This window comes from Cyclopterus lumpus, chromosome 8, assembly GCF_009769545.1.
Source record: "Cyclopterus lumpus isolate fCycLum1 chromosome 8, fCycLum1.pri, whole genome shotgun sequence".
Taxonomy (NCBI): domain Eukaryota; kingdom Metazoa; phylum Chordata; class Actinopteri; order Perciformes; family Cyclopteridae; genus Cyclopterus; species Cyclopterus lumpus.
The window spans coordinates 21346921-21362772 of NC_046973.1; the positions used below are offsets into that span (position 1 = coordinate 21346921).

General features: G+C 49.9%; 1 protein-coding gene across 2 annotated transcripts; it reads right to left on the reverse strand.

Annotated features, from left to right (window-relative positions):
- Positions 1-1694: 1694 nt before the first annotated feature.
- LOC117735711 (retinoic acid-induced protein 1) lies at positions 1695-12262 on the reverse strand. Of its 2 annotated transcripts, XM_034540534.1 has the most exons (4): positions 5773-12262; positions 5444-5537; positions 4491-4540; positions 1695-2047 (listed from the first exon to the last, which is right to left on the reverse strand). In XM_034540534.1, exons 1-4 carry the CDS (start codon positions 12241-12243, stop codon positions 2039-2041), a joined length of 6624 nt encoding a protein of 2207 aa, XP_034396425.1. In that variant the 5' UTR covers positions 12244-12262; the 3' UTR covers positions 1695-2038. The 2 variants fall into 2 exon arrangements, with proteins under 2 accessions (XP_034396425.1, XP_034396424.1); XM_034540533.1 differs by lacking the exon at positions 5444-5537 and having other exon boundaries at positions 5773-12243.
- Positions 12263-15852: the final 3590 nt, after the last annotated feature.

Below are 15852 nucleotides of genomic sequence, written 5' to 3' on the forward strand. Positions count from 1 at the left end.
AGATACGCAAACAGACTGTTGTGTGTTGTGAAATCTGTATTGAATGTATATCTTTCTGCGTTGCTGTGGTTGGTGAAATAATCCTACATCATGTTTAACAGCAATACTTCTGAACTGTACATCGATGTGAGACGACCTGACCCCCGGTTGGACCCTCGGAGCCCTGCAACCTGTGGAGTGATGATGGCGGCGTCTTCTGTACATATTGAATGTGCACACGCTTGAACTGGAGTAACACTCTTAAACAGAGTTATCTTTTTTATTTTTTCTTCTTTTTTTAAATTTCTGAATTACAACAAAGCCTGACACATACCAAGGGTGACGCAATGATGTCGTATAGTCATAATGCACATCAAAATACATCTCCGAAGATAAGAGCACTATATTAAAATACTGCGTCCTTTTTTTTCTTAACTCTTCAATATCAGAATATCTCCATGTACAGTTTCCTTGTTTGCACATTGAGGACATCCAGTGGTTGGCTGCTGCTTTTTGGATGCAATGACTTCTCGAATTGGAGATGAACTTCTTCACTCACACAGACGCATGAGGCACAAACACACTGATGACGTGGCTTTAGAATGACATTGTGGTTACCACACACACACACACACACGCACACACACACACACACACACACACACACACACACACACACACACGCACACACAAGCATACACACCTCTTGGCCCACAGACAAGGTGGCCAGAGGGATGCTCCCGTCCAATCAGTGACCGCCAGGTGTCTGAATATGATAGCAACCCATCCGAAGGCAGAACACACACACACACACACACACACACACACACACACACACACACACACACACACACACACACACACACACAGCTCGCTCTGCATTACAAACAGCCACCCCGTGCACTGGGCTCTAGGCACACAGCCTCTGAAGCACAGTCTATCCTCCTGTTAAACAGAGCCGCTACCTTCTACCTTCTACCTTCTGCCCTCTGCCCTCTGCCTTCTGCCCTCTGCCCTCTGCCTTCTGCCCTCTGCCTTCTGCCTTCTGCCCTCTGCCCTCTGCCTTCTGCCCTCTGCCCTCTGCCCTCTGCCCTCTGCCCTCTGCCTTCTGCCCTCTGCCTTCTGCCCTCTGCCTTCTGCCCTCTACCCTCTGCCTTCTGCCCTCTGCCCTCTGCCCTCTACCCTCTACCCTCTGCCTTCTGCCCTCTGCCCTCTGCCTTCTACCCTCTGCCCTCTGCCTTCTGCCCTCTGCCCTCTGCCTTCTGCCTTCTACCCTCTGCCCTCTGCCTTCTACCCTCTGCCTCTGCCCTCTAGCCCTCTGCCCTCTGCCTTCTACCCTCTGCCCTCTGCCTTCTGCCCTCTGCCCTCTGCCCTCTGCCCTCTGCCCTCTGCCCTCTGCCCTCTGCCCTCTGCCCTCTGCCTTCTACCCTCTGCCCTCTGCCTTCTACCCTCTGCCTTCTACCCTCTGCCCTCTGCCCTCTGCCCTCTGCCCTCTGCCTTCTACCCTCTGCCCTCTGCCTTCTGCCCTCTGCCCTCTGCCCTCTACCCTCTGCCCTCTGCCCTCTGCCTTCTACCCTCTGCCTTCTACCCTCTGCCCTCTGCCCTCTGCCTTCTACCCTCTGCCCTCTGCCTTCTACCCTCTGCCCTCTGCCTTCTACCCTCTGCCTTCTACCCTCTGCCCTCTGCCCTCTGCCCTCTGCCCTCTGCCTTCTACCCTCTACCCTCTGCCTTCTGCCCTCTGCCCTCTGCCCTCTGCCCTCTGCCTTCTACCTTCTGCCCTCTGCCTTCCAGTAACGGGCTCAGTCGGGGAAACACATTTCCAGGCCGAGTTCAGGGATCAGCTATTCTCTGCGGAGTCGTCCTCCAGGGTTTGCAGCTCCACCTCATCGCAGCCTGTTATCCTCCCCCAGCCCCACGGGCCGACGCGCCTGTCCGTCACCACCGTGTCTTCTAGGTGTAGGTGGCTGTATGGACAGCATCTTTGTTTGCCTTGCTGGATAGGTGATGCTCGCTTGGCTGAGAGGTGGTGTTGATGGTGGAGGTGGTGAACTGGAATATCTTACAGGTCCTGGCGAAAAAGGGAAAGAGACATTGACATGAATTCAAGTCACAGAGAGGAAGAAAAGAGAGAGCCAGAGGCTTTGAGTCACTACACAGCAGAACATGCAGTGTGTGTTTTAATGGAAACATGTCTGTATACATGCAGCGCAGCGAGAGCTCCTGTGCAGGTCTGCAGACATTGAGTGAGCTGCAGTGTGCAGGAGATGGATGCAGCATAGTGAACCAGCTCCACTGTGAAAGACTCAGTGGGAACACCGACTAATTGAGCTGGTGTGGTGGCGGTAGAGCGCTTTCTTCCCCCTCGTCCTCCTCCGCAGACGCCCGGTATCTCTCGTTCACCCTTTCCGTCTTCCCTCTTTATCCATCCTTATGGCCGGGACTCAGACCAGCAGCGTTTGCTCTCTGTCTTTTATCTTTCTGTTTCCTCTCTGGAGGAACTCACTCTTTTAAACCTTCAATCTTTTTTTCTCACTTTCTCCATCGCCGAGTGCTACCTGTCCCTCTTGTTGCCCTTCTTTCTCTTCCATTCCTGCTCTCTGATCTAACTGCCCCCATTCGTCTTGTGATCTCTCAGCCGCTGCACAAAACAGTTTCTTCCCCTCTCTGCCTGCCTCTCTGTGTATCTGAGCTTACAGGTAACCCATTAATGGACCTGTGTGGACGCAGTGTGTGTCCCTTAGCTCTGGATAGCCACAGCTGAAGGCAACATGTGTGTGTGTGTGCATGTACGTATGTGTCTGCTCTTCCCTTTGATTAGGCGGCTCAGTGTAAATTGGCTCTGCACAGACCCTCAGATCCCTCAGATGATGACAGCTCTGCCTCAGCCCGCTAACAACAATCTCTCCCTCTCTCTCTCTCTCTCTCTCTCTCTCTCTCTCTGTGTCTTGCTCTCCTTTTTCTTTCTCTTTCACATACTCTATTTCTGCCGCTTAGACGTGGGAGTTGAGGTGAGGAGAGGCGGAGAGAGGAGATGAGAGAGAAAGATGGAGGAAGGGATGAAGGGATGATGACTGAAAGAGTGGTAAAAGGGAGCACGCAGGAGATGAGGGGTGAACAGAGTGAGGGAGCTGGAACAGCAGGGAGTCGCACAAGCAAAATAAGGGGGATGGGGGGTGGGGGGAAGAAATAACAAGAGGAAGAGGGAGAGAGAAAGGGTGGAGAGAGCATGTTGGGAGAATTGCAGGCAGTGATGCTGGGTGGGGTGTTTTGATCAGCAGCCAGATTTTCATCCCTGTCAGTCTGCACAGAGGAGAACAGGAAAGAGGGAGTGGAGAGAGGAAGGAAGAGGGAGGGAGGGAGGGAGGGAAAGAGAGATGCAGAGAGGAGAGAGGGAGGAAGAGGGAGGGAGGGAGGGAAGGAAAGAGAGATGCAGAGAGGAGAGAGGGGAGAGAGGAAGGAAGGAAGGAAGGAAGGAAGGACGGGAGGGAGGGAGGAAGGAAGGGAGGAAGGGAGGAAGGGAGGAAGGGAGGGAGGAAGGGAGGAAGGGAGTAAGGGAGTGAGGGAGTGAGGGAGTGAGGGAGGGAGGGAGGGAGGAAGGAAGGAAGGAAGGGAGGAAGGGAGGAAGGAAGGGAGGAAGGGAGGAAGGAAGGAAGGAAGGAAGGAAGGAAGGAAGGAAGGGAGGAAGGAAGGGAGGAAGGGAGGAAGGGAGGAAGGGAGGAAGGGAGGAAGGGAGGAAGGAAGGGAGGAAGGGAGGAAGGGAGGAAGGGAGGGAGGCTACTGCCACTGCTGCCTCAATGCACCGCTGCTCCCTGCTGAATGTCAGCATCTCTCCCTCTCTACTTCCCTCCCCCCATCCCTCAGCATTTGACCTTCCTCTCTGTGCTGCAGTGTAAATACGCCACCACCAGATGGCGCCTGTCCTGCAGGAGAGTTGATTGTGGATGGGCTGTTTATAATAACACAAACACGGTGACCCATTGTAGGTGCGGTGGTCGTTGAGTGACAGCACGACATGAAGGGCAAGTGAGTGGTTGATATGGGTTCAGCTTGCCAAGGTCATTGGGAACATATTGATTTGGAAACATCGGTCAGTAATCGGAGGGAATGGATGAAGGGTACAGGTGTACAACGGACCGGGAACCCTCCTGTTGCGTCCTTTGATTCCTTCTCTGCACTGTATCATCTCTCCAGCCATCGTGCTGCTGCTTGTGACAGCGATGTGTGAACCCATTTCATTTGTGTATTTCTTTGGCGAGAGGGATGGGGGGGATTGGAGCAGTATTAATAGGAACACACACCTACAACTGGACATCTGAACACTAAGGCCGGAGAGGCTTTTACAAGGGGTGATACCAAATCATATCCACACTTAAATATGTATTCTATGCATGACCCACTGTGAAAGAACGATGTAGTAATAATTTGGTCAACGATTTTAAACCCCAATAACTGATTTAACTGAAAAATTGATATAAATGTATTCACTAGTCTAAAGGTTTTTATTTTCTTACCTCATGTTTAGGACATTTTATAGAGAAATCATCCTCGTGGAATGTGCAGCCTAGCCAGGGAGAGAGAGAGAAAAGAAAAGAAATAAGCTCGATATAGACAGTAACAATGAATGAAACAAATAGCATGAGGCGAATGCACACAACAACCCAGCCAAAGAAAAATGAGTAAGAAAGAGGCAGAGCCAGGGAGGGAGAGAGAGAGAGAGAGAGAGAGAGAGAGAGACATTGAGTGGATAAGTTGCGATGCAGACAGACAGTCAGATATGGCCGGTGCACTCAGCAGGATTAAAACGGCTCCCTGTGCTGGCTAAAGGCCGACGTGGCCGCCTTCTGATCCTCACACTGCTTCCTTGGGATGAGGTAATGTAAGGGGAAGCCGTACAACAACACACAGACACTCAATGACCAGGGACACGCACACAAGCACTGAAGGGGGTGTGGTTGTAAGACGCACACACACACACACACACACACACACACACACACACATCCAGTCCCCAGACACCAACATGGATGGATGAAGCCACAGGGTTTGTGGTCAATAATGCACACATGCACAGCGTCCACCCTCCATCTCTTCCCCCTCTCCCTCTTGCACACTCCAGGATGCCCACCTTCCCCTCATCATCCCTTTTATTCAAGGATCCCTACCTCTTTCCCCTCCCTCCTTCCCTCTTTTGCTCTCTCTTAGCACTCTCAGACATCTCTTCTCACACTCAATAATGTCACTTCCTGATGCATTTTCCCCACATCCACTTTCCCTCCCCTCGCTTTCTTCCCTTTCATTTTTCTCTTTTCTTTTCTACCTGCCTTAATTTCTCCCTTCCCCACAACCCTCTAAAGCCACGTTCAATTTCCCATCCCCAACTTCCTCCTTTCTCCTCCCTGTCCATGGCTTTTCTCCCCTTTTCATCCCTTGTTGCCTTTTTCCTTCTCTCGCTGCGGTCTCTTACCTATCTCTTTGGCGCAGACATAGTGGTATTTATGAGAGCAGCCTCTCCAACAGCAGCTGAGGGACGCTCCCACAACCTGGCACTTGTAGCAGCTCTGGGGTTAGTCAGAACGACGGACATATGGACCGAGATTCAACAAAGAGACAAACAAATTGACCGATAGAGGGACATAGGGATAGAGAGGGTGAAAAGAGGAGAAAATGTCAAAATGTTAACGTCAATTTCTCAAACAAGCTGCATATTATTCCATTTATTTGTACTTAATTTTCTTAATTTACTTAACTTAAGCATGCACACATTTTAGAATAGAGTGTTGATTGCTATCGTACCATTTGTGCTGAGTTGCTGGCGGCCTCCCTCAGTCCGTATAGCCTCCCAGCTACCATAATTACTCCCTTGGTCCAGATGGCACAGTTTTCATGGGCCCAGTGCTCTTTAGCCTCTGCCTCCACTTGTAGCCTTTTGAACATGCTGTCACCACCCTCTTGGTCACTTGAGGCCCCCGTGCTGATGGCCTGGAGCTGCTTCATCCTCCTGAACCTCTCTCGGAGAGTTAATCTTCGAGGACCACTCTCCTGACCCGTCCTCTCTGTTCTTTCTGCCCGCCGGTAGCGCCAATGGTGCCTGCTACTACTGCCCTCTTGAGTGAAAGCCTCTGTATTGCTCTCCTTTTCTGTGCTGCCGTCACCCTCGCTCTTTGAGGAGCTTGGTTCTTCACTGCTGCTACTGTTGTTGTCATTAGTTTTCTGTGTCTCTTCCCTGACGGATTCTGTGTGTTCCATCGTCAACATTTTCCGTGGAACGCCATCCTCTGTGTAGTAGGGTCCACACAAATCACCTAGGTCTCTGTAATTTGCTGGCTTTCCACACAGGCAACATGTAAGACACCTGTCAATGAGATTTATTTTCACCAAGGGTCCTTGTAGCATGGCAGCAGTGTGTGGCACTATTTTTGCAACTGTGATAGGATTCCTCATTCTGAGTATGCCCTTTTTTCTACGTCTCTGAAATACCACTGCATCCTCAGGCTTGTTGACGATGGCACACCAGGAAGAAAAGTCTCTGGAGTTGTTAATCCGTACATAAGGACAGAAAGACAGTTTAGAACTTTGATGGACTGGTTTGCGCCTGATTCTTTTCACAGAAATGATCTCAGTCTGCTTTTCGGATATTGTCACGACAGGACCCACGATACGCGTTTCTACTTTGTCCGTCTCCTCTGTTTCCCTTCTTTCCATTTCTTCTTTTTCTCTCTCCTCTTTTTCGTCCCGTTCAAATCCTGCAGCCCTTACTACTGCTTCAATAACCTCCATGGCGTCTTTCATCCCAGGTTTTGGCCCAGGCTTTTTGTGGATCTTCATTGGCTTGCCAGGAATCTGCTCTGAGGTTTTGCCTCGTTTCCGCTGAGTAGGATTTGCGGAAGGTTTTCTGCCTCTCTTAGGTTTCTGAATGAGTTCTCTGCTGGTTACCTGGGGGGCTTCTGTGATCTCATCTACGCTGATTGGCAGAGGTATTGTGGACTCTGTGGGGGTTACCGTCTCTCCTACCCTCTCCTGTTGTTCTACTGATTCAATGTTTTTCTCCTCAACTGTCTCTGTTTCTTCTAGAGGGGCTTGGCCCTTTCTTTTCTTTCTCCTCTGTTTCAGATGCATCTCATGGTTGTTTTTAATGGCCCTCTGCTTGGCTAGCCTTGGTGTTGTAACTATTAGGCTCCCGGCTTCCAAGGCTACTATTGAGGCATCTGTGCTCTCCACCATGGCCCATCTCTTCCTTTTAGTTCTGGTGGACTTAGTGGGAGCAGATGATACACCTTTTGAGGCCTGTTGTGTCCACTCTCCTAGAGACCTGGCTTCAACTGGAGCTTCCATTGAGCTCCACACTTTGTCAGCCCTGACACCATGCTGTACCCCTGGTTTAATGTGTTCTTGTCCGGTCTCCTCCTTATTCTCAATCCCTTCTTCCATCCCTTGTCTCACCTCCTCGGCTGTTGAAGCATATCTTCCTTGTGCCATCTCCTTTTTTCTCACTACTCCTTCAAGTTGTTTCAGTACTTCCTGTCTAGAATCTATGCTTTTTACTTTTCCCTCTATCACCTCAATGCTATTTATGAGCATAGATGGCTCACCTTCCTTTAGGAGTGGAGGCAAAGCCCTGGGCGTCACATCATCACATAGATTGCTGTCCATCTGGGGAATTGGGAGGTGTTTCTTTGAGCTTGGAGATGTAATTTTCTGCACCATGGCCTCGTATTTCTGTCCTCTGCCTTTGCGTGGTGGGAGAACTTTTGTTTTTGTGGGGCATTGAGGAGGCACCACAGGCACATCACTAGTGATGTCCGTCTCACTGGTGTTTGGAGGAGTGTCTTTGGGTGGAGGAGTGACCACAGAGACTTTCTTGGGTGGCCCTCGCTTTCTTTTGGGGCCACGGACACCCTTCTCTTTCAGTGTAGAGACAACCTGTTCCACTAGAGATGGTTGAGGTGATAAGGGTTTTGGTTTGGGCTTTGGACCCCTCTTTTTCTTTGCTGGTGTTGTAGAAAGTTCTGGGCTAGATTTCTGTTTTAATGGAAGTAATGTCTTTACTTCAGATTGTTCCGTTAGGACTGGTGTGGGAATTGTTGCAAGTGGGTCTGCTGAAACATCTGTGTTTTTGACTGCATAAGGAATGGAAGTTGGAGTTTGTTCCACATAAACAGGTTCCTCTACTTTTGGAGAATCATCAGTTAGTGTCTGGGGAAAAATATCTTCCCCTGTGACTTTTTCTTTAGACAGTTTTTCTTGTGAGGGCTTTCTGGATCTTAAGACCATGTTCTTACCCTCCTTCTCTGGAGCCGTAACCTCATGGTTTACTTGTTTTTCGTCCTGGTTTACTGGTTTAGCATCCTGGGTTACTTGTGCTGTTAAAGCTTTTTGGCTCTTCTTGGCCGCGCTCTGCAGTCCTGTCAAAGGTTGAATGGTTTCTTCTTCCTGTACCAGCTTTGCCTTAGAAACTGAGCCTTTAGGGCGACCCACTGAGGCCTTGATGGGTGCAGTGTCATCGGGAAGCAAAACATCTGTATGCTTGGGTCCTGGATTTGGACCTGGCTTTAGAGCTGGTTTTAGACTAGGGTTTAGTCCAGTTTTTGATCCAGATTTTGGCCCAGTTTTTGAGCCTGGTTTGGGTCCTGGTTTTCGTTTCACAGGTGTTTCAATTTTCTGTGGCGGCTCTAATTCATTTAGCACAGGTTTTGGTCCTGGTTTAGGTCCTGATTTAGGTATATGTTTTGGCCCTGGCTTTGGTCCAGGCTTAAGGCCAGGTTTAAGACCTGGTTTTGGACCTGGCTTTACTCCCGTTTTTGTCCCTGGTTTGAGCCCAGCCTTTGAACCTGGTTTTGGGCCTGGTTTTCTCTTCACATGAGGCTCAACTTTGGGTGGCAAATCTGGTGCATTGAATGAGCGAGTGCACATTCTCGACCGAAAACCATCTGTTAGCATTTTGGGAGTCTGGCTTACAATAGATTCCTGATGGAGGTCCAATGGATCCGAGAATAACATAGTTTTGCTTGCAGGGATGCAGGGTTTCTGTGTAAGCGAGGGAGCTCCTTCCTCTTCCCTTTCTCCCTCCCTCTCCAAGATTAGATGTCGCCTGATTCCCACACCTGAATGCATGATTCTTCTTCTACCCCTTGCATGCTTACGTCCAAATGCCCTCGGCTGAGCAGATGGGGCCACAGGTTCTGGCTTGGCCAAGGGAGTCACTGCACTGGCGCAGCTGATGCCCAGCTCCATGTCTTCATCCCCTTTTTGGGGGGAGGGTGGAGTGTCTGCCCAGGAGGGGGGTGAGGGAAGTATCGACTTCCCTGGCAGCTGAGGAGAGTCTGGCTCCAGCACTTTAGCATCACTGTGATCAATATGATCCCTGGCCTGAGCTGGAGGTGTTGTCTTATCATTGAGCGCTGAGAAGACTGGCATAGCAGACTGAGGCTGAGGAGCAGTGTCACCAATGGCTGACTCCCATGCAGAAGCATCTGCTGCTGCTGCATTGGGATGGGCTGCAGGCTCATTGTCAGTATGGAGCTCTGTACTCTGACCCTCTGTCCTGCTGCAGAGATCCCCAGATGACTTCTCTTGCCCATCTCTGTTAATGTAATCCTCAGTCAATGACACTTTCTCCCCCTCCTCCAGTTCCCCCCTAACCCCTACAGACAAAGGAGAGGAAAGAGAATGTTGTTGTTTCAGTATTTCTCCTTCTCCCTCTTCTTCTGCCTCATCCTGTGCACTCTCATCCTCCTCCCCCTCCTCTTCATCTTCCTCATCTCTGCTCTCTCTCTTGACTGAGTTGCTCTCGTCCAAGGCCTTGACTTGGGTTGGAGAGGTGTTCTCTGAGCTGTCCTCCTTCTCTGTGGAATATTGATCCTGTTCAAGGTCACCTCTAGATATAAAAGGCAATGTTTTGACTGAGCTCTCAGATGCAGTTGGAGACTCAGATTTGAACGCTTCTATTTTCATCTCATGGCCAAAGTGTTCCTTGTGGCTGGAGTCAGAGAGAGCTGCTGGGGACTGTTCAACTGAGTCTCTTGTATCAGGGTCATATTTGCTCTGGACTGTTTGGTACAATGTCTCCTTGTAGCAATATATTTTTTCTGTCATTCCTTTGTTTACTTTGCTGTAGAGAGCTGGACATTTCTCTTCATCTGACCATTTCTCCAGATTCTCTGTAGATTTAGTTGTGTCTGAATCTCTCTCGCTGTCAGGAGATTTCTCTGTTGATACCTCCTCTTTGTCAGCTGATTTTTCTGTCCAGGCTGATTCTTCAAAGTTCTCTTTGACAGGCTCGTTGATATGTTGTATATCTAAAGGGGAGTCCCTTTCTTGTTTCATTGGACTGGGGATTGTAATGCTTGTAGGAGACCTCTCATCGCCAATGCTCTTTACTGGAGTATTCATGCCATCCCCTCCCTGCCCTGACCGACATTGAGTAGGGTCAGGGGTAAGGTTGTGCAGTCCTGAGTCTCCAGACCTGGTGGACATATCATCTGGAGAAGTCATGGAGCATGAAGAGGCTGTGTCCAGGCTGAGTTGTGTGTTATTGGGAGCCTGTGCTGGACTTCTGCCCTGGCCACAGTAGTAGTAACCCCTCTCCAGTTGTTCATCACTACTGCTGGAGTAGCCTCCCTCATGGAGTTCCATTGGCAAAGGCTGGTGCTGTGGGGTAGAGTAAGGGTCTTGCATTGGGCCTCCACCAATACTACCACTACCACCACTATCTGGATATGGAGGACATTTGTACTCCTCACCCTTCTTGATAGATGCTCCGCTTCCAGCACTGCTGTTGCTACCTCCACTGCTGCGCTTACCACCTTTCTTGTTGGCCACCAGGGCCTCTGATAGCAGCAACTGCTGGACATTATTAGAGATGTTCTCTACCTGAGAGGTGAGGGCATTCAGACTCCACAAGCTGGGGTTTGACAACAGCTTCTCCGAGAAGCGTTCTTTCATGGTGGGGACCTGCGGTGTGGTGGTGTAGCTGTGGGGGGCTGCATGGGGCACATTGGGCGAGGGGTGTGGGCGAGGGGGCATCAACATGGTATTGGTGCTGGCTTGCTCCTGCATGCCAACTGAAGAGGACGAAGAGGAGGATGCTGCCCCAGGGGTCATAGGAGGTTGACCATACTGGAATGACTCTGGATTGGTCATTAGTGGTGAAGGGGTGGAGCTGTACGAGGGGGAGCGTCCTACAGAGCGTGCTGGAGAGTGGCTTGAGGAGGGGCTACAAGTCTGATAATACTGTTCTGGTGATCTGACAGACAGCTCTGAGAGACAGTAGTTTTGTTGTGGTTGGCTGTAGTGTTGGTATTTAGGGTGGGGCTCCTGGGGGTTGGTCATGGCCTGTAAAGGGGGCTGCTGCTCATAACCTCTGGAGGGAGGCTGCTGGTAGCCATAACTGTTCTGGGTCGACCTGTAACCCCCCGGCTTCAGACTGCTGTGGCTGCTCATTTGTCTGCCATACTGGGAATTTGAGGGAATGCTGTAACCTTTATAACAGTGGGGCATTGGGCTACACTTTTCCATGTATGGCGAAGGAGAGGCTGAGTGCTGGGGGTAGTGAAGGTGACTCTGGGGATACATGAGAGGGGAAGGGGCAGGGTTAGGGGGGTGGGCCTGATGGTGGGGGCTGGTATAGGCAGGGGTGGAGGGCTGGTGGCACTGGGTCTGGGTGTGGCCCAGCATGGTTTGGTCAATGTACTGGGAGGAGACAGGTGCAGGGGTACCACCAGCCTCTATACGCCCCACCATCTCCTGGTCATACTGTGCTAACTGGGCAGAGTCCTCCCATTTCTGCTGGAGTTGGCCCTCACTTAAATACTGGGCTGAGTAACTCCCAGGGCCCATGTGGTTACTATAGGCCCCAGGACCCTGTAGGTGCTGACTGGGGTTTGGTGGGGGCACTTTGCTTCCTCTGTAGGCTTTCTTTGTCTGCGAAGGTGCTGAGCCCCCATTTCCACTCTCATTCCCTCCAACATTGCCTGGGTAACCAGGGTATGCTTGCTGGCTATAACAGTCCTTGGGTCCTCCTCCAGTTACCGGTCCTCCAGCCGGAGTCATGCTCGTGGGGTTCGCCAGCGAATGAGCCTCATAGCCTGTTCTGCTGTGCCCGGGGCCTGGGCCTGGATGTGGACCGGGGCTTGGGAGCGGGTGCTGGGGGTGGGGATGATGCGGGTGTTGTCGGTAGGTCTCCAGGCGGGATAATTCATGGGACTCCTGCTGGTAGCAGGGTTGGTTGCTGTGGTAACCACCGCTGCGCTCACGGAAGGACTGCATAACTTCCTCCGACTGCAGCCCGAGCTGGGAGGGGGAGGTGAGACAGGAAAGGGGGAAGGGGGGTTTGGGGTTCTGAAGGCAGGGAGAGAGGGGGCGAGAGAAAAGAGAGAACAATTGTGAGTGTTAGTGCTGTTGAGCCTCAGGTTAATCCATCTTACATTTTATCCTCTCGTATTCAATGTCTAATTCTACTTTAACATCCACCTGAAGCCAAAGCTAAATTCTCTTCCTCTTTGAGAACCTTTGAAGATATCGTTGTTTCACACTTGATCACACTAACATTCAACACTCACAAGTGTGCACATCCCGTATACAGTATTATCAGTTATTTTCACCAGCTTTTAAGAAATTGTGCACGTGTATTTGTGAACGTGCATGTTTTTGTGTGTGTGTGTGTGTGTGTGTGTGTGTGTGTAGAAAATGGCCCCTAAATGGTGCCGGCTCCAGAATCAGTTTTTAGCCTCTCAAGATGGAGGGGCAGACAAGTGAGGCAATCTCTGGTGCAATGATTGACATGTCTGGAAGAGGAACTAGAAAGATGTTGGAACTTAATTACTTACCAGTAATAAATAAGCAATCATAACAACCGCAGTGTGGATGTGTTAATAGATCAGGGTGCATGATTGAAAGCAGGCAAATGTTCAAACACAGCAGGCCACAGCAAGAAGATTACATCCTCGTTGGTTCATAACACACGTCCAGCGCCTCTTTGGCTATTTAGCTTTCCAGCTGACTTTACATGATGAATTATTCATTATTATTGTTTTGGATCAATTATGATCCCCAGACTTAGCCCCATTTTTCTAAACGCTTTTAGTTATTAAAATGATTTACTTGTAAAGCGATATCATCAGGTTTGTCTTTGATGCAGTGTTTCATAAAAGGTTCCACGGAGACCTATTTCCCTCCTCCCGGTCCTTTCCTGCATAGATTACCTCAGAGGAAGAGGAAGTGGGAAGTGTGTTCATGTGCATGATTTAAGTACACCAGTAGGGGTGTCAGAGAGTGTGTTTCTGCCATTGTATCTGTGCACGTGGCAATGTTTGTAATCTTTTTCCTGCTTATGCGTTTGTGTGTGTGTGTGTGTGTGTGTTTGTGAATGTGTGCTTATGAATTCATACAAAAGAGAAAGGAAGAGAGGAGGTTGCAGAGTGCTCTGCTCTATAAAAGGAACAGAATCACCTGGAGACAGAGCACTGAGCTTGTGTGTGTGTGTGTGTGTGTGTGTGTGTGTGTGTGTGTGTCAGCCGTTTCCAGCACAATATCCCGGCATTCAAACCACCCCGGGGACAATGGTGCATCCCACCAGACGCAGAGTAGCATTATTCATCTCCGAAACACACAGTGTGTGTGTGTGTGTGTGTGTGTGTGTGTGTGTGTGTGTGTGCAAGTAGGTGAAGCAGTGTGGGATTATTGTGTGCATTTATTCTTGTGTGTGCGTGAATGTGTCTGTGAGTGAGTGTCGCTCCGTTTGTGTTTATGTATGCAGGCCCACATCTTTTGGCTGTCCCATGAATATACACACAAACACACACATTCATAGGCAAACACATACACACCATAACACACACACCTATAGATTCCCCTGGAGATTCTCTGTCCTCCATACTACTATCTTCTATCTCCCCTGGCTGCAGCTTACCAGTGCTTCACCCGTGGTGATGTGTGTGTGTGTGTGAATGTGTGTGTGAGGACACTTGTTTACACAATGACCTAAATAACATTATAGGGGACAAGGGGTGGGGTTCTGCCAGACCAAGCTTGCCGAGCACCGCAGAGAGGATGGACCGACGCACACAGTGTTGTGATGCCATGTGTGTGTTGATTTGTGTGTGTTTCTGACACATCCGCTCTTCTCCACATTAGCATATTTTGAAGACTACGTCATTGGATCGTTCCCTGTTTGTGTGTCTCTCACAAAAACAAAACAAAGCAAACAAGCCAAGTAAACCCTCTTCCCAATCAATTTCCTTCCTTCCTCCTCCTGTCCTCTCTCTCAAACACCCATATGTGAGTGGCATCTGCATTCCTGTCACGTCTCCTCTCCACCTCCACGCTGCACCTCCTCCTTCCGCTGCTATCTATGCATTGTGGAGCCAGCCGACTGCTGTATTTGTGGATGCACCACGTCATGTCACGCTGCTCCCTGCCTCAGTAGGGGTCAGAGAGGAGAGGACGATGGGTACATGCTGAGATCGCTGAATCCTCTCTGTCGGCCCGTTTATTAGGTAGCATTGATTCTGCTGCTGCTTGTGCACAGAGGAGGAGGAATGAAGAAGAAGCAAACACGCATCACTCATCGTCTGTCCTTCGTGTGCATATAATACACACACACACACACGCACACACATACATACACACACACACACACACACACACACACACACACACACACACACACACACACACACACACTTAACACACACACACACACACACACTTAACACACACACACACACACACTTAACACACACACACACACACTTAACACAGCAAGACACCCACATTGGTTGTCTGTTGTTGTTTTCGGTCTATGCATCTGTGTGTGTATTTGATGTTTTTCAACACCATGGTATCTGTGTCGAGAGGCCCTTCTCTCATCTGTTTTAACCTCCTCTCCCTTTCTTTTCCACTCAGATCTCCTCCTCTGGCCCGTGCCCTGACTGGAGAGGAGAATGGCAACAAGGCGTTGGGGGTCTTGAGGGAGGCGAGAGAAAGGAGTCATTTGAGGCTGGGGGAGAGATTGAGGATGGGGGATGCTAGATGGAAGTGATAGAATGATAAGTTTGAAGAGGAGGATGATGGAGAAGGGGCCGCAGAGGACAGAGGAGGATAGATGATTTACTGAGTGGGCTTTACAACCTGGGCTCCTGGGAAATATGAGCTGCCGCAGCGATCGCCACACACACACACCTCACCCGCACAGAGGCACATGCAAAATGGTAGATTGTACGCCAGCTTACGTGGTAGTGGGGTCCATAATTAGTCAAATGCTTCACCACAACAGGCAAACATGAGCTGCTGGACGTGTGATTGATCGTATTGGACTCTGCCCACTTCAAATCTCATCAAGGCAGCTGCCTTCATAACCAGCTTCATTGTTATTGTAGATTTGTAAACCTTAAAGTGACATCAGAGTTTGAATGTGAATATGCTTTTACGAGTGTATTTCCTGAAGAAAATCGTGACCGAGAGGACCGTCAGATCTCCAGCATCAGAATGTGTCTGCCTGTAAATCTAATATTGTCAGGAAGGAAGGAAGGAAGGAAGGAAGGAAGGAAGGAAGGAAGGAAGGAAGGAAGGAAGGAAGGAAGGAAGGAAGGAAGCACAGGAGGGGAAGGAAGGAAGGAAGGAAGGAAGGAAGGAAGGAAGGAAGGAAGGAAGGAAGGAAGGAAGGAAGGGTGAAGGAAGAGAGGAGTGTGAATCTGATTGTTCTGCTGGATGGTTCATAATGCGCTGCGACTGGTTACTGGACCTTCATTCTTTTTTTATCCTTTCCCTCTTTCATCGCATCATCTTCAGAGGCAGCTTGAGATCCACACACACACACAGACACACACACTGACACACACACTGACACACACACTGACACGCACACTGACACGCACA

What these genes read in the sequence shown, in the direction of transcription:
- LOC117735711 (XM_034540534.1), bottom strand. Translation starts at nt 12,243, where the DNA reads ATGCAGTCCTTCCGTGAGCGCAGCGGTGGTTACCACAGCAACCAACCC. An exon ending in CCAGCAACTCAGCACAAATG is followed by an intron (nt 5,538 to 5,772) that starts GTACGATAGCAA and finishes GACTAACCCCAG; the next exon opens with AGCTGCTACAAGTGCCAGGT. An exon ending in TGTCTGCGCCAAAGAGATAG is followed by an intron (nt 4,541 to 5,443) that starts GTAAGAGACCGC and finishes CTCCCTGGCTAG; the next exon opens with GCTGCACATTCCACGAGGAT.